We start from the raw sequence: 24,273 nt of genomic DNA, 5'->3' as shown, positions 1-24,273 counted from the left end.
ATAAAAGAATATCTTAATCCATCATCAAGAAAAACTCAAATTATTTTCAAACTCTGTCTCACTTACATGTCTACTTTGTGTGTGTGTGTGTGTGTGTGTGTGTGTGTGTGTGTGTGTGTGTGTTATGAGTGCACAGATCATAGGGCTTAAACTCAGGTCCTGAGTGTTGTCCTGGAGCTTTTTGCTCAAGGTGAGTCACAGACCCACTTCCAGCTTTTTGGTGGCTAGTTGGGGATAAAAGTCTCGTGAACTTTCCGGGCTGACTTGGAAATAAATGTGATCCTCAGATCTCAGCCTCTTCCTATGTAACCAGGAATACAGGTGCAAGCCACTCGTGCCCAGCTCTAGTTCTTCTTTTAAGACTTGTCTTGATACCAAGTATTTCCTTTCCAGAAGAAAATTTGGGACAAAAAAAACATGATTGGGAGGAGGTGGAGGGAAGAAATGGGGCAAAAACATGATAAGGGGTATCAGTGTGTGAGAAGTAATCTGACAAATGTAGCTGTAACCCCTCTATACATTACAATAAAAATGTTAAGGTATTTAATAACAATAAAAATAAAAATATTTCAGGCCCACTTCTTAAATCATTCAAGATGTTTTTGATTATTGATAAGGACAACTCCATTTACAACATGTAAACTCTATTTAAACAACATGTATACACACACACACCACACACACACACACACACACACACACACGTCTGCATGCTGCAGAATGGTCAGAGCCTTGGCTCCATTGGCCTCAGTCTACTTATCTCTGCCTCTCTTCCTTACTTCTCTCTTCCCTACTTGTCATTACCTTCCCGCAACATAAGAAATTAAAAGTAGAAAGAAACGCGCTTCCCTTTTTGCCAGACTCCCTTTGTAGAACACTTTCCCTTAGTCTCATTTTCCAGAGCTTAACCTAGATGTTGCCTATGAGGGGGAGGGAACACATGACTGCTGGGGACCAATCAGAATTATTGGCTGTGGTGAAGTCCTGTGGTTACCAGCCTTCTGGCTGCTCAGGTTCCACTTGGCTGCCTGCATCTTGGTTGCCCTGACCTGACCTAAGCACAGGGCCTGACCACTAACATCAACCCCTTCACAATCAATTCTGTGTTCATCACTCCCCCACCCCCTTACCATCAGTTTCCTGTGTACAAGTGCAGACTCCCATTCCCCATTCCTATAGGTTTACCCCTACAGCATTCCCACAGGTCCACTCCTTAGAAGAACTCCTTTAGCTTAACAGCAGTTGCTGTTCTGCATCCAGATGGAAGCAGTCTGTCAGCCTCTCTGGTATTAAACCATTCTTTCCCTGGACATGCATGGTGTGCTTTATTCGGATGGTGCTTTATTCAGACTTCTAACAATAACTTCCTCTGTAAAACTAGAAACACAATCTATCCCTAGATACAGCCATACAGTGTGTTGCTGAACAGAATGTTGACAGATTTGGCCAACAAAGTTAAGATTAGAACCTTTAACTATCCTTTAAAAATAACTTGTTTATTTTCAGTATTTCCTAAGTAGAATATAAACACCTGTAATTCATTATATCCACTGTGAGTGATATTCTTTTCAACTCAGTCATGGTCTTTCTTGATGTTCCATAATTTAACGATTGACTCCTGGTGTTGATCATTATTCATTCCTCTTGGATAGTGAAAAAGGAGAAAGGGATTTTTTTAAAAAAAAATCATACCCAATACCAAACACAAGTTAAATAATACAATTAAGTATGAAACATGCATAGAGTCATCCCTCCAGATCCACCAAGGATTAGTGGATACCAAAATCTGCAGATGCTCTAGTCTCTCTTACATAAAATGGCATAATAAGACAGGCTCAGAAGGATGAGATCTGAAGATTGTGGTTCAAAGCCAGCCAGGCACTGAAGTCTGTGAAACACTGATCTTCAGTTAATCACCAGAAAACCAGAAGTGGTGCTGTGGCTCAAGGGCCTAAGAGCTTAAGAGCTCCATAACCGACCAAAAAAAAAAAAAAAAAGAGAGAGAGAAAGAAATGAAAAAGCAGAGAGTCTGTATATATTCCTGTGTATCTCAAATCATCTCTAGATAACTTATATTACTTAGTGCAATGTAAATCTTATGTAAACAGTTATTATATTTCATTTTCAAGGGAAAATAACAAGGAAAACATTCTGCATGTGTTTATACAGGTACATTTAAAAATATTTGAATCCATGGTTGGCGGTACTTGGATACAAGACACACAGAAACACAGGGCTATAGGTTTTACAGCTGCTTTTGCTGATGGTTACATCACAGGACTTGTCACATCCTCAACCACTTCTATTCTGTGACCTTTTTGCCTTTAGTAAGCATCACAGTTAACTCTATGTTTTACTTAGTGCAGAAAGTTTCTGAATTATTTTAGAAAGTAATGATCCTTCTAGTAAAAGAGTACTATTGTTTTCATTAGCTTTTACACTATACAGGACAGTAGTCAGAATTCCCAGAAAATTCCTTGGATCCTGAAAATTCTTCAGCTAGCCATCATTGTGGAAGGGTAACTGTAATTATCATTTGTAATTGGGAAGAATAACTATAGCCAGTACAGTTACATGTTGTCTAAATTCCTCTCTCCTGGAAAAAAATGTCACACAAGATTATTTGCAAATGCCATGTCTTGGTTGCCAAGTTATCAGACATGCCTAGAACTTTCCCAATACAATTCTAATTTGACCTAACTAGACCTTAAACTACAATGGAAAGAAATCACAGACATAACCTGAAAAACACCGAGAGATATACAGCAGCCTAGAAAAGAATAGCAGGCCTGGAGAACACACACACACACACACACACACACACACCTACCTCTATCTTCTGAGGCTCACTATATAGTCTCAGCACTGAAACCTAACTGAAAGAATGTAAATGTCCTTTTCTCCTCCATACTCTGACACCTTCAACTTAGTACTGACAACCCCATGGTAATAGCACAATGGAATGGCATGAAGCCAGATAAGGAAACAAAAGCAAGATCAACTGAGGAATTTGGAGTATTGCTGTTTATAGCTATAACAAACTTCAAACATAGCCAGAAAAACATAAATCCTCACTACTACAGGTCAATTTATTTCAGCATTTCCTACCTCCTAAAATGTGTTTGGCTTTCGACAAACAAAACATTTAAAGCATTCCAAAAGGCATATAAAGTATAGTCTGGGGGCCAGGAGTTTGGCTTAGTGGTAGAGTGCTTGCCTAGCATGCATAAAGACCTGGGTTCGATTCCTCGGTACCACATACACAGAAAAAAAAAGCTGGAAGTAGTTCTGTAGCTCAAGTGGTAGAGCTCTAGCCTTGAGAAAGCCCCAATGACAGTGCTCAGACCCTGAGTTCAAGCCAGGACTGGCAAAAAAAAAAGTATAGTCTGAAGAGATACAAGAGATCCAGAATAGAGTCCCATATACTGCAGATATTAGAATGATAAGATAGGAAATATATACTAATGAGAATTAATACGTTAAAGACCAAAAGACAGAGTAAAGCAGACTGGTGATCAGATAAAGTATCAGCAAAATGACAGAGTCAGAAATCCCAGTCTTTGCTCCTCAACAGAGACATTTTGACAGTTACCCACAAGTAAAGGTAACTTTAAAAGAGCTTAGGAGTCCAGTTAAGAAGCTGCAGCAATAGCAATAGCAACATGGTTGAGCAATAAAAAACAAAAAGCAAAAGAAACAAACAAAACCCCCAAGAAACAACTATATAGAGTGTAAAGCAGCGGTTCTGCCTTATTGGCATAATCCCAACAGAAGGAAGCAAGATCTCCTCAGCCTATAATCTCCCCCACAAGGAAAAGGAGAGCCAGGTGAGTGATCAGCATTCTCACCTTTCATGGCACTGCCCCAAAGACTCAACTTGGTTTCACGGCACCTCCATCACGTAGGGCTTGGTATCATCTAGCTATTTGGAGATGGCCAGGGACAAGAAAAACAGTAATGAGGGGCCAGGAGTTTGGCCTAGTAGTGCGGTGCTATCCTAAAATGCATGAAGACTTGGGTTCAATTCCTTGGTATCACATACAGGGAAAAGCCAGAAGTGGTGCTTTGGTCAAGCGGTAGAGTGCTAGCCTTGAGGAAAGCCCAAGGGCAATGCTAAAGCCCTGAGTTCAAATCTAAGGACTAGCAGAGAAAAGAAAGAAAGCAAGATGGTGGTGCCTCCCTGTATGAGCCATATGGCAAGAGCCACTGTGGTCTACCATCCTTGGTCTGCCAAGCACTTCTGCAACTTTGGCTGCAGAACAGCTCATCAGCCATTGTAGTAGCCGTGGAACCCCATACCATGCCGTGTAGGATTCCACGATGTTCTAAAATGCTCTACTTTCCAGGACACGCTCTACTTTCTGTGGGCATTTTTTTTTAATGAATCCAACTAAAAGCAAGAGCTGCTTATTATTCTCTAGAAAATCATATTCAGGTAGAACAAAGAAAGATACTGGGCTTAAGACATGACAGGACTTTTATGGGTAACTGATTTTCCTGAACACATTTTTTAAAGGCTTAAAAAAAAGTGAGTGTTTTTCTTAGGAATTATCCAGGGAGAAAAATATTTACAATGAGAAAGATATAGGAAATACTGTGGGCTTAGGATCAGGGATTACATAATATGAGTAAAAGAGAGACTCCTGGGGAGTGATACCTTATAGAGAAATACGGTTTCTCTGTATACACCAAACAGTCACTGTAAGAAGAAACATGGCTACTGAAAGAAGGAGTTAGTCAGAAAGACATGAGGAGGAGAGAATGCTACAGTGTCTGAGAAGGAACACAGAAATGTGGGAAATACGGACATGAAAGCACAGAGGAGGGAGGAGCTATAACATCATTTCCATGAGGCAATAGGGCAATGGCCCTGAATTGCTGAGTTAGCAACAGTGTCAGATTCAGTGCCAAAGCACATAATAGAAAACACAGCAGACGGTGGTAGAGAAAAAGCCAAGCTCTGGGAAGGAGGTTTTAGCAGAAAAACAACAACAACAACAAAAAACCAAACAAACAAAAAACAGTCAAATCCATTTTTCTGAAATGATGGAGATTTTCTGTCAGGCACTAGGAACACAGGGTAACCAGAAATAATGGCTGAAGGATCTAGGAACAGAGCTTGCTTGTGTCTCAGTGTAATCAGGAATTACAATCAATCGGCCCATTACAATCAATCCCCTTCAAATGCTACTACTGTGTTTCATTAGGACTTGACAAATGGATCAGCTAGCATCTTACTGGTCTTTGCAAAGAGAAATGGAGCAACTTATATGACCAGTGGAAGTTAGCCTTATGTCTCCAGTAATACCATTCACACACACATGGAGAACATGGCAGGTCTGGTTGCAAAAAAAAAAAAAAAGCATAGATTGAGAAAAGCCATTGCCACCCCTTGCTGAAATACCCATAGATTAGACTATCTCTGTACAATCAATTCATTTAAAGGAGTTAGTAGATCACTTGAAAAATCAATACTGCCTACTGTGTAGTTAAGGTTCTAAGAATTGCAGAAGCACCCACAGCAAGAAAGAGTATGAAAAAACAAAGTATTCTCACTTGAAGTTTGCTAAAAATAGATTTTGGTACCTTAGTTTCCATTTTCCAGCCATAAAAGAGAATTAGATAAACCTACTGCCAACATCCTTACCAGTATTACAACTCTACTGGGGTAATGACCCCTTGCCCATTGTGTGTAACACTTGAGAGTGAATCATGGAGTCCTGACTGCCTTCTGGAAGCTTGAAAAGTCCATTCATACTTAACCCAACAACATTCTAAGTTCTGTTTTTTTGTTTGTTTGTTTGTTTGTTTGCCAGTCCTGGGCTTGAGCTCAGGGCCTGAGCACTGTCCTTGGACTTTCTCAAAGCTAGAGCTCTACCACTTGAGCCTCAGCACCATTTCTGGCTTTTTTCTATGTATATGGTACCAAGGAATCGAACCCAGATCTTCGTGCATAATAGGCAAGCACTCTACCATTAGGCCAAACTCCCGGCCCTCCAAGTTCTATTTAAGCCAAGGAATGAGCACTTTACCTAAATTTCACTAATATTGAACAGAGGGACAAGAAAATGGAGATCACAGATTCATCTAAATTTATTTCATTAATGATGCAAGAAGCTCTTGCTACAACTAAGAACTTTTAGGGATATCTGTTCTTTCAGTCTTCCCCCTGGCCGTTAGAGCAGCTTCCACTTTAATTATTTGAATAAATCTACTTAATGGCTTAGCTAATCAACCTAACCCCAACACAAAAATCCTCCTGATAAAAACTTAAAAAGCTATTCTTAACATGAACAAGGAAATCACTATCATGGCTATAAATGATTGGCATCTCTTTTAAATGAGATCTTTCTCAAGGAACTTCCTAAGATTCCCAAAACAACTTATAAAAATCAAAATATGAGGGTTGGGAGTTTGGCCTAGTGGTAGAGTGCTTGCCTGGCATGCACAAAGACTCGGGTTCGATTCCTTGGTACCACATACATAGAGAAAAGCTGGAAATGGTGCTGAGGCTCGAGTGGTAGAGCTCTAGCCTTGAGAAAGTCCAAGGACAGTGCTCAGTCCCTGAGCTCAAGCCCAGGACTGGAAAAAAATCAAAATATGATAAACTTAGAGGAAAAAAAATATTTTCTTTCTTAAAAAAAATTGTACTTCATGAGCCAGATGCTAGTGGGCTCATTCTTGCAATTCTAGTTACTCAGGAAATTGAAATATGGATGACTGAGGTTTAAAGCCAAGCCAGGTAGAAAAATCAGTGAGACTCTGTCACCAAAATAATCACTAAAAGCAGTAGAGTGCCAATCCACCAAACCAAGACAACTCAGAGTCCTGAGTTCAAACCACAGAGTAGCAAAATAAAATACAATAAAAAATAAAAACCCAAAATGAGAAGCTGTCCCAATGGCTATGGCTTAAAAATAAATAAGACATATCTGGGCATAGTCTTCAAACCCTTCTGATTGTGTATTATGTAAAAAATTTTCAAAACCTTAGAAACCCCCTTGAACATTTTGCACTTGATAACTAAAGCTTGTCATTAAAATATAAGTGAGAAAGTAGTGCTGTGGCTTAAAGTGGTAGAGCATTATCCTTGAGCTGAAGAGCTCAGGGACAGTGCCAGGGCCTAGTTCAAGCCCCATGACCAACAACAAAATAATATATATATATATATATGAGCTTTATAAATAAAACAATTAATATTTTGAAGGCTTTCTTTTCTTGGTACTGGAGTTTGAACTCAGGATCTAATTTTTGTCTTTTTTATTGTAATTAATAGAAGGGTTACATTATATTCGCCAGATAGAAGGTGCATTACTTTACAAACCTTTCTTATGTTTTGGTGAACTCAGGATGTTACATTTGCAAGACAGATAACTCTACCACTGGGTCACAACTTTATTTTTTTAGAATAAAGATGAAAAACCAGTGTGGTGGCTCACGCCTATAATCCTAGCTACTCAGGAGGCTGAGATCTGAGGATCAAGGTTCAAAACCAACCCTGGGCACAAAAGGACCTGAGGCTCTTATCTCCAATTAACCTCTAGAAAACAGGAAGTGGGGCTTGTCTCAGAGGTAGGGAGGTAGCCTTGAACAGAACTCAGGGACAACTCCCAGGCCCAGGGGTAGGGTGGCAGCCTTGAGCTGAAGAGCTCTGGGACAGTGACTAGGCCAAGTCCAAGCCACACCACACACACACACACACACACACACACACACACACACACACACTCAAAAAGAACAAAGATGAAAAATGAGTAGAATTAGAATAAATATCTCATGAGATAACTTGAATTTGATAATAAAAAAAATTAACCACTTCATGTATAATTCCTACAAATATCTAGAAGTAATCAGGTAACACTTCTTTAAGAGTTTATCAAATTTGCTGCTTTAGGAAAATATTGATGTTTCATGTGAACAAACCAGTTCCTAACCTGTCCTATCTTAGTGGGTTTGAGATCAGTTAGAGTCTGTGTATGTGGCACCAAAGAGTTGAACCCAGGCCTTCATGCTTGCTAGGCAAGCACTCTAACACTGGGCCCCACTCCTGGCCCCACTCATGATATTTAATAGTAAAAAAGAAATGGCGAATTATTTCACTCATAGATGCCAGTAAGAGGTTTGAAGAAAGTTAACTAAATTGTACAGCCATTTAATGTTAGAAACAGTTCCATAGGGAGTGGAAATTGATGGGGGAACTGAACCAGAGATGCTTTCTATCAGATAACAGCTCACAGTCGCACCTGTCCTGACGCCATTTGGAACTTACGTATAAGTCAGTCTTCCTTAAACCATCGAACATTGAGATAGCTCACAAGTCTCTGACACATGGATGCCATCTGTAATAAGTCAGAGTAGCTTCTCAGAAAAGACAGACATGCTAGACTACTGTGGTTCTTACCTCCTGTGGAAATTCAGGTTTCTGGGGTCATAATTTTCTTAGAAGCCTGAGCTCATTCTTTTTTGCTGTTTAGAAAACTGGTCTGTGATTCGAGCTGACAGCAGAGATTGTGCTGTTGCCTTCCCTCCTCTCTGATTTCAGGAGGATCCAGCAAAGGAAGGAGAAGGGATGAGGAAGAACATGAAAGTAGAGGACCAAGACCGTTTTCCATTGGTCCATAGTCAGACCTAAGTCAAAGAGAGAAGAGAATCTTTGAAATGGAGGAAATACTGGATTTATTCTAAGTAAATGATTTAGTATTATTATAAATACACACTTTTCACAAAATGTTCTTGACTAGGACCCAAGTTTGAAGCCAGCCCTAAAAGCAAAGTCTATGAGGCTCTTGTTTCCAATTAACCACCAAAAAGCTGGGAGTTGATCTGTGGTTAAAGTGGTAGAATATTAGCCTTGAGTGAAAAAGTTAAGGGACAGCACTCTGGCTCTGAGTTCTAGCCCCAATACCAGCACAGACACTTATAAAATAATTCTGTTCATTTTAAAATATCTTAATAAAAGAAATTGTCCTTTTAGAAGTACTAAGTCAGTTACTCATTTTTTCTGTGATTTATGTGCCTTTTCTTTTCTTTCCCTCTTTTCCTCCCTTCTTCCCTCCCGCTACCTCTATCGTCATCTTCCATTTTCATTATATGACTCAAACTATCTCATCCCTTCCAAATGTTCCCATATCGCCTCATAGTACAGATTTCCAATTCTATAAATTTCTCTACCTAAATTCTAGTAACCTCATGCCTGAATCTTTCCATGGTCATTTGTTCATTAAGCTCCTGGATTGAGCTAGAATTAGTAAATATCTGTCTTTCCCAATGGGAATAATCCTGATATAAACAATCTGAAATGGTTTGTCTAAATTTAGTATGTGAATTTTAATAGAATTTAACCCCATAAATAAGCGTAAAAAATAAACATATTACATGGATTATAGCGTTTAAAATTTTATCCTGTGCTGAATTCTACAATTAGGGCAACAGACTCCAGCAGATTTTCTCAGTTTACAACCATACTCATAAAAGTATTTATCAATGATTATTTTCACATAGATTTTAATTTTACTTTCCAAAGAGGAAAATCCAAAGAGGAAGGCAACAGAAATTAGCTTCAGTTTGTTTCAGCAACGTATCAGTCATTGGCTATATGCTAGAAACTACTGGGGAATCTCAAAAATAAATTAATGGTATATAAATTTCATCCCTAAATAAGTCACTCAGAATCACTGCAGTAGGGCTCAAGTATCCATATGTTTTTTAGGTGCCCTAGGGAAATCTAACATGCAGCCAGAGTTGAGACTTGCTATGCCTATGGTGAAAAATATAAAGAAGGACCTATAACGAGTAAGCATTGTTTAAAAAGTTAAAGGTCATTACTATATTTAAGTTTGTGACACTAGATCTTTCAGAGGCGGGTGAGAGGTCTTTCTTTGGCCCAGTCTTGGATTTGTGCTTGTCCAAATGTGAAGTAAAAGATGAGCCCAAACATGTTGACAGCAGCAGACAGGAAAAATACATTCCTCCAGCCAGATTCAGAATCCTGAACATAAAAACAAATCCATAACAGTTAACAGTATCGCAACTGCCTTCTTTACTAATTATAGAAATCTCATGTTTTGTGTCTTTCCAAATGTAGAGAGAACAAGAGGCAAAATGACTCTAAAATACACATTGCATTCTAAATTGAGATGGCTATTTCTATGAATAAAAAAAATAAGATTATACTACACTAACATTTCTCTAAAGTTTGGATTTCAATATTCATCAAAATAGAGTAGTTCTCATAATTATGCCGAGGAAGGTATTGTTAGGATTTCATGTTTATATCCTTCCTATTTTGGATGCCAGATATCAAGTATGACAGCTCCTTAGATGGACATCTCAAGGCAACATGGCTCATATTTTGTCTGTCTGTGTGACCCGCCTCAGCATGTCCTAGTATACAGCATTACAGTCCACTGGATTTCTAGCCATTTGGTCAAAAATTAACTTGAAAATTAGGTCATGTAGATATGTATTAAAAACAAAACCAAAGTTTGCCTGGTAAGTTGACTCTTGTCAGTTCTTCCATTCTAGTTTGTTTTTGTCTTTTCATCTTCCTTGCTATGCTACTCGTCCTGCTACTGACTCAGCCTCGCTGATGACGTGCCCTGCAAAGTCTTTCAAACCACTATTTGATCTCTTTTGAAACTGGCCTTGGAATATTTTGCTTTCTCTTGTGTGATTTTTGAAAATCATTTTCATTGAATAGAAGCTTCATGATATTCTTCATCTCTGCCTTGATCACTCTGGATATATTTATGAACTGTCATTAGCTTTTTTTTACTAGTAGGAAGTCATACATACTATCTTTTACAGTCAAATTGCTTATTTTCATAAATTGGTCATATATTCATTTTGAGAAACTCAGCTTTTGTTTTTCTTGCCCTGGAAAACCTGGCTTAGCAGAGTCTGATTTAAAGGCTGAAGTGATTCGAGTAATTGGGTTGATATTGACCCTTACTTCCCCCATCAGACCATACCATCTTTGAGCACACAGTGTTTATCTTCATTGCCTAAAACAATACCTGCCATTTGCAGATGTTCAATAACATGCCCAACCTGACTGATAAGGAATCCGGTGGTAGTGGAAGAGATGATTCCTGCAATGAGCCCGAATCCCCTTGAGATTCCCATGAGAAAACTTGCATATCTGTGGAGAAGGTGATTTTTATTTATTTTTAATTTTTTTTGCCAGTCCTGGCTTAAGCTCAGGGCCTGAGCACTGTCCTTGGATTTTTCTCAAGGCTAGAGCTCTACCACTTGAGCCTCAGCACCACTTCCAGCTTTTTCTAAGTACGTGGTACCAAGGAATCGAACCCGGGTCTTCGTACATGCTAGGCAAGCACTCTACCACTAGGCCAAACTCCCGGCCCCATGCAGGTGATTTTTATGTAGAAAGCCACTTACAATGTGTGCAGCAACTCAAATTTAATAAAGCTTTTTTCTAAAGGAAATAGCATTTTGTCTAGTGCAGCCTTTTGTTTGCCTGAAGACATTCAGGGAGATGTTTATTTACCAACCATTAAACCACATGTCCAACAAGTCAATAACTAAGATAACCAGAGAAATTGGGAATTGAGTTTTTCCACTCTACCTCCCAGAGTAGGAGATCGTTTGCCCAAGAGTCAGTATGTTGACTTCTAAGCCAAATTGGGCGGGTCCAAATCTTATCTCTCCCCTTGTACATCATAGACATACCACACAACCCCCTCTGGCCTTAGACTCCTCGTGGATTAGAGGTAATGATGGAATCTACTTAATTTAGTTATAATGATGAAATGTGTTGATGTGTGAGCATAGCTCATCGCAAGTACCTTCCAAAGCGGTAGCCATCATAGAGCTACAGATGCTGAGGAAACTTCTAAAACATGTGTCTGTGGGCCTTTTCCCAAAACACACAGTCTAATCTTTGATTGAGAAACTTTATCTACATGATTACATGATTACTAGCCAGGAATGGGAACTGTTTTTCTAAATATGCCGCCCAAGGTCATGGCTGTGCCATTTCTAGTTATTTGTCATTCTGCCAGGCCAATAAACACATAAATGAGAGACTAAATCTCACACCTTTGGAGTGGTCAGCAGAAGGGGAAAAATACATAAATCCCTTACCTGGGCGCAACATCAAGTGTGTTGATGATAAACCCAGAGTCGCACAGGTTGCTGGTCCCAGGAATAAGTATCAGCAAAATAATGGTTGTCACATAACTGGATGCCACAAAGGGCAGGGCCACAGCACAAAGTGATGGAAGGAGTAAGCCTGGATAATGAAGACATGGCATGAGGAGCCCTCTCAGATCACACTGGTTTACTGAGCCCACACATCTATGCTTACCTAGGGATGAGAAGAGTTTCCGCACGGCGATTAGGCTGAGAAGATTCCTGGAGAGAAGGAAGTCTGCCAACTGACCTCCTAATATTGTACAGCTTGAGGCAGCAATAAAAGGCAAGGAGGACAGAACCCCACTCTAAAGGAAGGAAATTTATATGGAAGACATTACACAGGTGCAGACAGCACCAACACCAATCAGAAACTCCAGCCATTACTCTACTGCTCAATGTTGAGTTGTTGGAGAGAAACCAGAGTCCTTTCTCAGGCTGGAAGAAAAAGAGCCAGTACTGAATCATTCTGGCTCCCCAAGAAAAGTGATAATAATGTCTGAGAAAAACTTTAGAATCAGCTGCTGTGGATGGCAGTCTATCTAGTACAGTGGCTAAAGACACAGATCGAAGAATATAGCTTTACCACTTAGAAGCTGCAAAACTTGAGGCAAGTTACCTGCCCTCTAGGTGTCACATTTCCACACCTATGGAATGGAAATCATTTCAGTGCCATTCTTAAATGCTAAATGCTTGGATTTAATGCTGGAAAATAACAGGCAGCACAGGAGGATTGTTAATATCATTCTCATAGAAACTTAGGAAGTATACTCACATCTCTGATGTTAACGTGGAGCACAGTACTGATGTACGTTGGTAGATATGTTATAATAATGGTGCATAACCAGAAATGGCTGAAAAACCCCACGAAAATGGCCCAAAGTGGTAAGCATCTGACCATAGCCTTTATGGGGACAGATCGTCTAGGAGAACTGGACTGAAAGGAAATGTCAAATCAACATAGGAATTGGGATAGATAGGAGAATGTCCCTTCCCCTGAAAACTTAAGTGTGGTTCCCCCCAGGTAGAAAGGGGGTCATACTCTACCTGTTGAGTCAGTGAGGACACAATGTATTCCTTTTCCTTGGCACTTATACATGGGTGCTTCAGGGGATCATCGTAAATCACTGTGAACCACAGGAGACAGCAGATGCAGCCAGTGCTACCTGGGAAGTAGGGACAAACTCAGTTTTCAGGTAGATTTGTGTACTGGTAGAAGGGAGTTCCTCATGAAGTGCTATACCTTTCTCTAACACATTAATTCCCGAATACTAAATTTTCTCATTTCCCCCTTTCCATTCTACAAGCTTCTTTCTTCCACTGAAGCTTTAAAAATGCTACCTACCTCTCAAATATACCATTGCCTTTTGTCAGTATCAGAAACTCTGAAAAGAGCCTGACATGAACCATTTCACAGCTGATTAATTAGCCTGAAGATGCTAATGTTTATAGTGTTATAGGGTTTTTCGTAGTGTCAACTTAATACAGATATTACTATCTTGTTTTAGAAAATGTAAGTCAAAGAGAATTTATACATGTATGAACCAACCTGCCCTAAAATCAGTGATTTAAGGAAAAAATTTCAAAACATTTGCAAGACAGTGTTATTTGTTTTCAAACTACACCACTATTATGGATGCCCAGAAGAAATACTTCTTAACAATATCTGGTTAACATATGTGAAAGACAATGGTTACAATTGTATCACTAATGAGAAAACCATCCAAACCAAGAATTATATTTAATGACATTATGGACTATAATCAAAGAATAATCTGTAGAATCTTATCTTACTGGAATTTCTCATTTGAAGAATATTCTACTGGGGCACAGTGGCTCATGCCTGTAATCCTAGCTACTTAGGAGGCTGAGATCTGAGGATCATGGTTCAAAGCCATCCTGGGCACAAAAGACCATGAGGCTCTAATCTTCAATTAACCACCAGAAAAGCAGACATGGCTCAGTGGCTCAAAGTGGTAGAGCACTAGCCTTGAGCTGAAGAGCTATGAACAGCATCCAGGCCTAGAGTTCAAGCACCACAAAAGAAAAAAAAAGTTTGCAAGATGAACAGTCTTTAAATTCCCTACCTATTGGCTTGATACTCTTTTAAAGCTAAGGTTCAGATAGTATACAACCAAAGTAATTTAAGACCATTAACATTATGAATTTCTTGCCTTGAGCAATTTAGTTTTCAACAGAGTTGAAAGGGGAAATAAATAATAACAAGTAAGGAAGTACAGAGATAGAATGACTATATTTGATGGGATACATCTTGAAGGGACATTTGAATGAACTTTGCATGACTCATTGGGTAGAGAATAAGTTAAACATATATGAGAGAGAAATAATAATTATAGCAAAATATGAAGATTTACAGAAGGTATACTTGACTACCTTTAGCAGAATAACGGCATATAACTACTAGACCTGGCATTTCAGATGTGGTGATAAGAGATTCTGAACAGATGCTAGGGACAGAAGGGGGGGTGCTACATTACAGATTTCCCAGAAGTTGGCATTATGTGAAGAGGCAACTCCTTTTCCTCATGATAGGGTTTCCCCAAAATACCAAGAAGGTGTTAGATTAAGTTGTATAGACTACATTAATAAGCTAACAATCCTCAACCGTTTTCATTATTTCCCATGTGACAAAAGATAGTTTATTATTATATGGAAGAATGTAAATGTGTACATCAAATTAGGTGTATATTAAAATAAATGTCCAGGAAATAGAAGTGTTTGTTAGCAAGTGACTCACCAAAGATGTAGAAGATAAAAGGCCAGCCCAATGCCTGTGAGATTAATCCCCCCACACAGAGGATGATGAAGGACCCAAATGCGGCCCCTAAAGACAGGAGAGAAACACAAAAATAACAAAGGTTGATACTGTGTGGCCTCCATCAACATTGTCCCAACAGGGGCTGGGAGTTTGGCCTAGTGGTAGAGTGCCTGCCTAGCATGCACGAAGACCCGGGTTCGATTCCTCAGTACCACATACATAGAAAAAGCCAGAAATGGTGCAGTGGCTCAGGGTAGAACACTAGCCTTGAGGAAAGCCCAAGGACAGTGCTCAGGCCCTAGCTCAAGCCCAGGACTGGCAAAACAAAACAAAACAAAACAAACAAACAAAAAAAAACATTGTCCCAACAGCGAGATGGCGGGCATAGCATAGAATGACTAGGTGATAAGGATATTGTTTCTGTTCACCAATTTTCTCCAATAATTAGCATTAATGAATAATACTAATTCAATGGCTCCTCAATGCCACTGTAATCCACTCCAAACTCTTTGTCACAGAAGCTCCTTGTATCACAGCTTACAAGTATGTCTTTATGCTATGATGTAATAGGAAATTAGGTGGAGAAAAAGAATGACTTGCATATTTAAAGGCATACAGTCCTTGCCTCCATGGAACTTTTGGTCCAAAAGGAAAGAAAAATGTGAACAAAACTATGTTTCACAGATGTAATATAATGTAGACTTTGGATTCAGTTTAAAAAATCATATTTGACAGGATCACACAGTAAGAGATGCATTTTACTGGCAATGCAACATATATGCAAATATATATGCCAAATATGCACAAATCCAGTACACATACTACTGACATGTGCCTCACAGTTTCATGAACTAAGTGCAAAACATCCCAGCATCCTATCCTATTCATTTGATGGGAAAAGAAGGTTGGAAGAAACCATGTAAGAGAAGAAAGACAAACTGAGATTATCTGGAAACAAAAGAGGAACTGACGATGGGTATGGAAAGAAGCAAGAAAGCAAGAGAGTTGCTATGAGGCACTAGACTGCAGGAGTTAGCCACGGGTCAGACCTAGGAGTGAGAAGCTTCATAAATCTGTTCTGCTTTTCAGAAATATACTCTAAGGTGTTTACAGGTGGTTCTTCCCTCATGTTTCTCCCAACAATATCATGGGAAGTAATTGGCATTAATAAGTAATGGTGATATCACATAGAAACTCTTCAAGAGCTCCTCAATACCAACATAACCAACTCTAAATCTCTTGGTTTGTCCCCTAAACTCACTGCAGTCACAGCTCACTAGTATGTATTTAGGCAACGTGATAACACTCTAGAGACCTAAGGTTACTGAGACCTAAACGGCTTAGTTCAGTTCTATTGGCCATTTACTTAATCTCTACACACCTTAACTACCCTCTCTAGAACATAAGCATTGCAGAATAATACATCACATAGTTGCTGCTCAGAAGTGTAAAGAACTCAGAATAACACCAACGTTTTTAAACAATCTGTGTTCAGATGGCCTTGTTTGTCCCCTCAGTATATTTGCTAAAATTGTATTAATGAAATTCACTGGATATTTTTTAACATATATGCAATTCTTAAAGCTCTAACCTTTTTCCTGTAAGACTGTTTTGACTATCCTAGCACAAAATGGTCCTTTCTGCTTTTGAGTTTCAGTGTTTTTATAAGTGAATACTTCTTGTATGCTTGAATTGTTCAGTAGCAATTGTCCTCCTCCTGCCTAACCCATATGATTCATAAAACGGATGGGAAATAAGAGATGAAAAACTTGACCCATGTACCCAACCTTACCTGATCCTGCAATGCTGGTGAGCTTACTTCGTTCAAGTGGAGGAGCCCATTTTGCCCAAATTGTAAACTGGCCTGTCCATGCCATTCCCTGCAATAAAAATCATAAAGACTTTTGCACTTTTGTACAATTTTGTCTGCAACCCACTCAGAATGACAAAGTATCTTGATACCTGGGCCATGCCCTGGACTGTCCGAATCACAATGACCAAAATCACTCCCAAGTCAGCAGCCAGTGGAGTAAAAAGAGTGAGAAGAGAAGAAACCAGCAAACCAGTACCAAGCATGTGTTTGGCTCCAAGTATCCCTGCTAAATATCCACTTGGAATCAGTGTCATTATTATTCCATAGCTGATGGAGCTAAAGATGATACCCTGAGTCTCTGGACTCCACTGATATACAGAGGCCTAGAAAAAAAAGACAAAAAAAATCTTTGTGAAGAAGTCCTTTTATGAAAATCTATTTTTAAATAGAATGCTTTAAATTTGAAGAGAACTTACTATAAAATAGCTATTGTAGCTTTTTACCATTTTAATACCTGAGACATTCTACTCTTCCAAAATATCTAATTCTACTAGCAATTTGCTTTTCTTAGAAGAGGAAAACAAGAGAGGCAAAGAAAAGAAATACAAATCAATGATTACATGATAGGAATAAGTAAATAGAAGAAGCCATTTGTTAAAGAGCTTTCTTTCACTGTTTTGTAAGAGTCAAGTGACAGCAGTAATCATTTTAAAGAACAAGATAAACACTACTGAATTCTTTTCAAGATCAGACTCTGATTAAAAAGAAGTGTATCTGACTGAAAAGAAAGTATGTTCTGGCAGAGACAATTCCTAAAATCCATACAAATTAATAAAATCACACTTTTTCTGATAAAACTCAATAAATAAGTTTGGTAGTCCTGTAAGCATATGGTATCATACTATAAATTGATAGCCAAAGAACATAAAGTAAGTAATGGTATTCATTTAAAATTACCATATATAATACAAGGCATATGATTCATGAATAAGTAGGGACTTTGTGAAAGACATGAACAATTTGGGAAGGTCCCAGAAAGAAAGCAGTGTTTGATCCATCTTTTGAAGAATGAGTATGATTTGTATGAAGAGGACAAGGAAAATTCATTCTCATCAGATAAACTAGATTAAAAGCCATGGCATTTGAGATGATATCAAACAATCAGCAATTAAGAGTGATTCTGGTTGGTTCAAAGGGAACCAGAAAGTTGATCCTAGATAGTAACTAGTTCTTCAATGAAGATGCCTATTACTCCATTTGTTCCCTTTTAGAGTTTTTCCTATTTTTCTTACAGTTGCCTTCCCTTATGATAATAGTAATCATAGCAAAGGATTATTACAGAGGCAAGCAATGTCTGAAAAATAATTTCAGCCCTTTTCAGCTTGAAATTGAAAAGTTATAATTCTGTAGTCTGAAGAATGAAGTCTAAATCTTTCTTTCAACAGAATCTTGCTGTACAGCATACTTACCCTTGTGTTAAGTTCCTTAATAGAGCTGCTCTGATTGTTGAGGGTGTCTCTCCAGTGTGCCTCTTTGGAGGCATTAGCTGAACCATACAGCTGAGTGCTGTTTACCATGGCAATTATTGCAATGCTTAGACTCACACGCTGGGTTATCATAGTGAAGTTGGAGAAGTGCATGATGAGAGCCAGCCCATAACGTAATGAACAGAAATGTGGACCTAGATCACACAAAGATAGCCAATAAGTTTTTAATGAGACTCTCTTCTTCCCATTTCTCCCACTGTTAAACCTGGCAGAACTTCAAATGATATCATGTAATACCACTGTCTTGTTTCATCAGAGTAACAATTCTACAAACTTCCTTTCTCCTATTTTCAACTGTTTTCAACTCAACTCATCTGAGACCTTATAATTAAGAAAAGCACATATGATCTTTGTTTAGATATGTAAGAAACATCATAAATAGAGGAAAAGCCCAAATGCAAGGTATTGCTGTCACATTACTTCAAAATAAAATAAGTGGGAAAATGATGGAAGAGCCCATCATTAGACCCATGCCTGTGCTTGCAATGAGTAGCCCAGGTCATGCACATTTATTTGATACAACACTTGAATTAATGCATGAAAGGCTGCCTTTGAGTTATACCTTTCAAAAGAATGCCCTTTTGAAATAGTTAAAGGGCAGTAATTTTCTTCTGTCTAATTTGAATACTCTCTTCCCTTATTTTTGAGACAGGATATTGCTCCAGTTGGACTGGAGCTCCTAAGTTCAAATGATACTGCTACCTCAACCTCTTGCAGCTGGGACTAAAAATATATACCACCATCCCCAACTGAATGCTAGTCCTTTAAATTTCTATGAATATTTCCACTAACACCACTACTTCTTTATATTTTTACTGTGTATCACACAGCCCTGTCTTCATATATGTTCAGCTTTTTAAGAATTAATTCTCATGTAGAAACATTTTATTATATATGTTGGTAAAAAAGTACACAGGAATATTTAATATACAGAAAGAAAGATTATGTGTATTTCCCCATAAAGTAAAACAATTGGCCAGTATTGGAAAGGTTGCTATGTGTAGAATGGATTAAGTTTTGTTTGGCATATCTGGAGAATTATGACCAAAGAGACATAAAGAAAGCATCTGTGAGGAAACAGATAAAATATAATGGAATAAATAAGCTTTAATAGTCAGATAGGCTTAGGAATAGAACTAGTCACCTACAGATGAATTAATATTATTGTAGGCTTACATGGTCAGAGGAAATAACCTGCCTCTAGGCTGATATTAAAGGAGGGATTCACATAGGTTGGGAGTTTGCTTAAAAATTACTTTTTCAATGCATTCATAATATCCAATGCCTATCCAGTGAAATTAGGAAAACTGAGCAAAGGGAGTGGGCTGGGAGGGATGGAGGGAATGATGAAAGAGTGACATCGATCAAGATGTTTTGTACTTAAAAATTTATATGTTACAACTTTGTACAACTACTTAAAAACAATAAAAATATAATTTAAAATAAATGAATAAAATCATCTAGAAAAAGAAAATACACAAATACACAAAAATTATATTTTCAAAATTAATTCCATCCTTATCCCCGGTCATCTGGCTCAAATTCTGATGAAGAAATCTGCGGAGTCCCCTAAGAAAGAGCAGCAGATGAGAGATTCAAGGGCTGAAGCTGAGTCTGTTGTTATGCTAGGACTCTGCACAAGGAAAAGCATAATGGAAACATGTGAAGAATAGTGAAAACATTAATAGACAATTTACCTTTCCTGGTGGTAGGTTTCTTATCCATTTATCTTCTCCAGGAAATGGTACCACACTTTGTGGTGGAGTTTCCCTCTGCCCCAAGTCTCTTTCACCACGGCAAGCTTTTATCTAGGGGGAAACATAATACAAAATATGACATGAAAATAGTTAAAGTTGCCACCTCTCACTTTCTATCTATCTTTGAAATTTTCTGGGTTAAAATTCAGGTCTTACATTGGTAGGCAAATGCTTTACTGATGTTATTTATGCCTTAACTCATTATTCATAAAAGTTCTGATCCAATACAAGTACAGGATTCTGATTTTCTGAGTGCTACAATTACTAGAATTTTTCATATTTGATTACAATGACCCAAACAGAGGTTCAACTGCTAGTGAGAACAAATCCGCACAGAATAGATGTGAGCTATCTCTGATTTGAACAGGGTCCAGATCTGAGTTGGCATCTGGATAATATCAGGAGTTTAGCCCACTGGTCTCTAATACTCAGATCCTAGCTGAAGCCATCTTGTTTCCAAACTGAAGTCCAGATATATTCTATTGGGTTTGTCTCATTTATAAAAAGAGCGTATTTCTTGACTGAAGGAAGCCTTTTTAATCGTAGAAGAAGCAGTACTAGCACTTATGCACTACTTAAAATTTCCCCTTGGGGCGGGGAGTTTGGCCTAGTGGTAGAGTGCTTGCCTAGCATGGGTGGTTTGATTCCTCCGAACCATATACATAGTTTTTGTGGCTCAAGTTGTAGAGCTCTAGCCTTAAGAAAGCCCAAGGACAGTGCTCAGGCCCTGAGTTCAAGCCAGGATTGGCAAAAAACAAACAAACAAACAAACACAAAAAACTTCCCCTTCGATCTCTCCAACAAAACCTTATAAAGCCGAAAGAGACTTGAGGTTCTCTGGTTGCAATGTTCATGAGAAAACTGATGTGCAGAAAATTTGAGAAATTGTCTCAAACCACACAATTTACAGAGCTAGCACCAGGTCTTGTAATGTCCAGATTACAGCTCTTAAACTATAGTAAGGTAATTTATTTTGAGGTATTTTAGATGGTATTTTCTGTCATTTTAAGTCATTTTAGTTGTACATTCTAAAAGGAAATGCAATGATTATAAATACTTTAAATTGTGCTTTAAATATTAAACAAAAACAAGCAAACAAAAACTTCTTTTTATGATAGTGGAATTGTAATGATAAACCTATTATGTCATTTTTCCTTCTGGTTCTTAGTTTTTGACAAATAGGAAAGATAAAAACCCTTCAGAGCATTTATGATTTCAAGTATTGCTTTGAATTTTGTCTTACCCACTCTCAAATATCAGGGTTTTTTTCCCCCCCTTTGCAAGAGACAAAGACTGAAACCAGGCTAACATCACAATCTGTTCTAAACTGGTGTCTTTCTGTGACAGAATACTGAAAGTTACATTTCTAAAAGGATCACAGGCTCTTATGAAATCATAAAGTGTCAACACTGGAATTATTGGTATGCCCTTAAAAACAGTTGAATAATTCTTAGTCTAAATATATGCTATTGAGGATGTGTAATTCTTCCAAAACATTTCCGTTCAAGAGTGATACTTGCAAAATAAAGTAGTGAATCTAGTGTCAAAAAAAATTGAGGTGAAATAATTATAGGGAAATTGTATACTTAAAACATTTTATCAAACCATATAAAATTGTCTTTTAGAAAAAATGAGAGATATGCATTATTCATAAAGGTTTATGCATAAAGAAAGATTTCTGTCCCCACCCCCATTTTTCTTTGTCCAGAACATAGAATATGCCTTACAATTGCCTTTCTACTACGCTTTGATTTCTCTTGATAGCTTGTCTTTCTTGCATCATCTTTGTTAGCTGAGTCTCCTGGTTTACTCAGAGTAAATATGGCATGACGTTCAAAGAACATGAGTAGATGTTTAGGGACTGAATTCTGCTTTGCCATTTCTCATCTGTGTAAACCTCAAAAAGTTTTCATAAACTCCTAGAGATTGAATTGTTTCACAAGAAAAAATGAAGATGATTACTTTACAGAACTGTTTGAAATGAAAACAAGGGCACGAGACATGCCTTGGACAGCACAAAATATTGTGTAGCATAAAATATTATTGATATTAAAAATAGCAGTCACAGCTAACTGTCATGATAGCAGCACTCAGGCTCTTTCAGATCCATAGATCTTTCATCAAGGAAAAATACATTTATAAAAGTGCTTTTGGTTGCTTGCAAAATTGGTTTTAAATGTTTCCTTATACAAGTGGGCTCTCTAGCCTTGAATCCACATCGTGGATGGGGCAGGGGATATCTTGCTACAAATGGCAGAGAATATAAGCAGTAAGTCTTTCAGTGTTAGTACTACAGACTCATCACTTGTTTACCTTTCTAAATGTTTGGTAGTTCGGAATGAAAGTGATCATTCCCATATATCATCTATGTCATGCTTTCAATTCATTTACAAATTTAACCACAAAAAAAGGAAAAGAAAATCCTGAGCACCAATGGTGAGCAACTAAAAGGAAGGATTATGACAAAACTACTACGCATTTATTGCACGTTGGAGGGCTTGCAGCTCAGGAAGTACTCTGAAATGCCGGTGTACTCTTTTCCCAACTTGGAGTTGTGCTTTTGAATTGGGATTTTGCTCTGAGTAGGTTGAAACATGTTATCTTTACTGAATCTCTTCCCTCTAGTTTTCTAGCATATTACGGATAAGTTCCAACCACAACCTCCTGGGAAGTATTTCTTAGCACTATCAAAAGCAAAACACATAAACCATTTCTACAAACATACATGTTTTCTTGCTCTCCATCTTATTTAACTTTGGTCATATTCTCCTTTTCCTGAGAAGTAATTTCAAATAAGTGTAGAAAGCTGAGAAGTATCAGAAACCACAGTTCGAAACTCAAACCGTGCTGGATTGAATCCCATATGACATCCCACAACCAAAGCCACTGCATCTCCTCAGTATGTCATAGTACTCACGGAATCCTCAAGGAAATGGTCCACCAAGTACACTGGCATACACCAAGACAAGAAAAGCACTCACCTTCACCATTAAATCAGTATTTCAAACCCTAAATTAGAAGGCTAATTTGAAAAAAGAGGGCGTTTCTGTCCCTTCTTCCCTTTCAAACACTGCTGCAGGAGTTCATAGGGATAAATAATAAGCCATGTGAGAGTCAGTCACCACCAGATATGACCCTATGATCTCAGAGCACAGAGGCTGGATTTGGCTTTACCAATTAATTTTTAACTTCATTTGCAACTGTTACTATGTCACTTGCGTTTTTCTACTTTAAATGATGCCATAGCCATTTAGTCCTCAAGTTTTTCTCCTGAGAAGAAGGCCTCATGGAAGAAAGAAGGCATGAAAGAAAGAGCTGGGCTCTTGAGATTGGAGAGATGAGGTCAAGCTGGCCCTTTACTTCCTGGTGTTTTTTATGACCTTGGACAAGTCACTCAAACTTTTTGACTTAGTTTCTGCAATAGCAGAGAAAGAGTTCAAACAGTCACTTAATGGATCATAGGGCTACTGAAATGCAATACATTTGCTAACTAGTAGAGGATCCTTAATAAATGAGATGTCCCTAGTAAGAGGTGTGTTCAGGTCAGCTAGACTGTTTTGAATCATTTGGCGCTCACAGCTTAATAAATGTGAATTCTGATAACCAACAACTTCCCATAAAGTTGCCCTGTGCCCCTTCTTGTTTTTTTCTATGTCTTTCCTAATACCCATCTACTTGGTGACAGGATTGGGTTTGTGTTGTATTTGTGAATGTGGGAGTGTGGTTGCTATTGGGTCTTCTGACCTTGACCTCATGAAACAAGGGGAAAACAAGAGGGATACTGGCTGTATCATCTTTAAATTGCTTTAGTTGAACTTCCCTGGAATAGTCTGTCCTATTTTTAACTTCCAAAAGGATCTTAGCCAGGCTTCTTGATCTCTGTATTAATTTTATATGGGTATTATAATAAGTTGCTATGAACTTGATGGCTTATAGCAACACATATTAATTCTTACAGTCAAAAATCCAAAATGGGCTTCACTGGGCCAAAGTCAAAGCATTGAGAGGGCTGTGTTCCCTCTTGAGGCATATTATGGTAGTTAGTTAGAGATGTCCGAACAGACTCAGATGGTATTTGTTCAAGTCAGAGTAGTTTACTAAACAAATTCTTGAGTAACATTCACCAGCAAGGGTCACTATTTCTGTAGCTCATCCAAACTCCTCCCTAACCATTACAATTTTCATAAAACACAGTATTGATAAATCAACTCAGCGAGCTATTTAAAT

General features: G+C 38.2%; 1 protein-coding gene across 3 annotated transcripts; it reads right to left on the bottom strand.

Annotated features, from left to right (window-relative positions):
- Positions 1-9,604: 9,604 nt before the first annotated feature.
- LOC150048309 (sodium-dependent phosphate transport protein 3) lies at positions 9,605-23,125 on the bottom strand. 3 transcript variants are annotated; one of them, XM_090355403.1, is made up of 12 exons: positions 23,028-23,125; positions 19,987-20,097; positions 18,212-18,423; positions 16,892-17,125; positions 16,722-16,809; positions 14,909-14,995; positions 13,198-13,316; positions 12,926-13,087; positions 12,326-12,458; positions 12,103-12,250; positions 11,050-11,140; positions 9,605-9,988 (listed from the first exon to the last, which is right to left on the bottom strand). In XM_090355403.1, exons 2-12 carry the CDS (start codon positions 20,012-20,014, stop codon positions 9,854-9,856), a joined length of 1,437 nt encoding a protein of 478 aa, XP_090211529.1. In that variant the 5' UTR covers positions 20,015-20,097; positions 23,028-23,125; the 3' UTR covers positions 9,605-9,853. The 3 variants fall into 3 exon arrangements, with proteins under 3 accessions (XP_090211529.1, XP_090211530.1, XP_090211531.1); XM_090355404.1 differs by having other exon boundaries at positions 22,964-23,031; XM_090355405.1 differs by having other exon boundaries at positions 9,897-9,988; positions 11,016-11,140.
- Positions 23,126-24,273: the final 1,148 nt, after the last annotated feature.

The sequence above is a fragment of the Megascapheus bottae genome, chromosome 22, assembly GCF_031878675.1.
Source record: "Megascapheus bottae isolate mThoBot1 chromosome 22, mThoBot2.hap1, whole genome shotgun sequence".
Lineage (NCBI taxonomy): Eukaryota > Metazoa > Chordata > Mammalia > Rodentia > Geomyidae > Megascapheus > Megascapheus bottae.
The sequence above is the reverse complement of the archived record's forward strand: the minus strand, read 5'-3'. Positions and strand labels throughout refer to the sequence as shown.

Excerpts from the sequence above, each read along its gene's own strand:
- LOC150048309 (XM_090355403.1), bottom strand. The coding sequence starts at position 20,014 with ATGGATAAGAAACCTACCACCAGGAAAG. Across the intron at positions 13,317-14,908 it reads TTTTATCTTCTACATCTTTG|GTAGCACTGGCTGCATCTGC; the intron begins GTGAGTCACTTG and ends CCTACTTCCCAG. Across the intron at positions 12,251-12,325 it reads GAAACTCTTCTCATCCCTAG|GCTTACTCCTTCCATCACTT; the intron begins GTAAGCATAGAT and ends TTCATTATCCAG.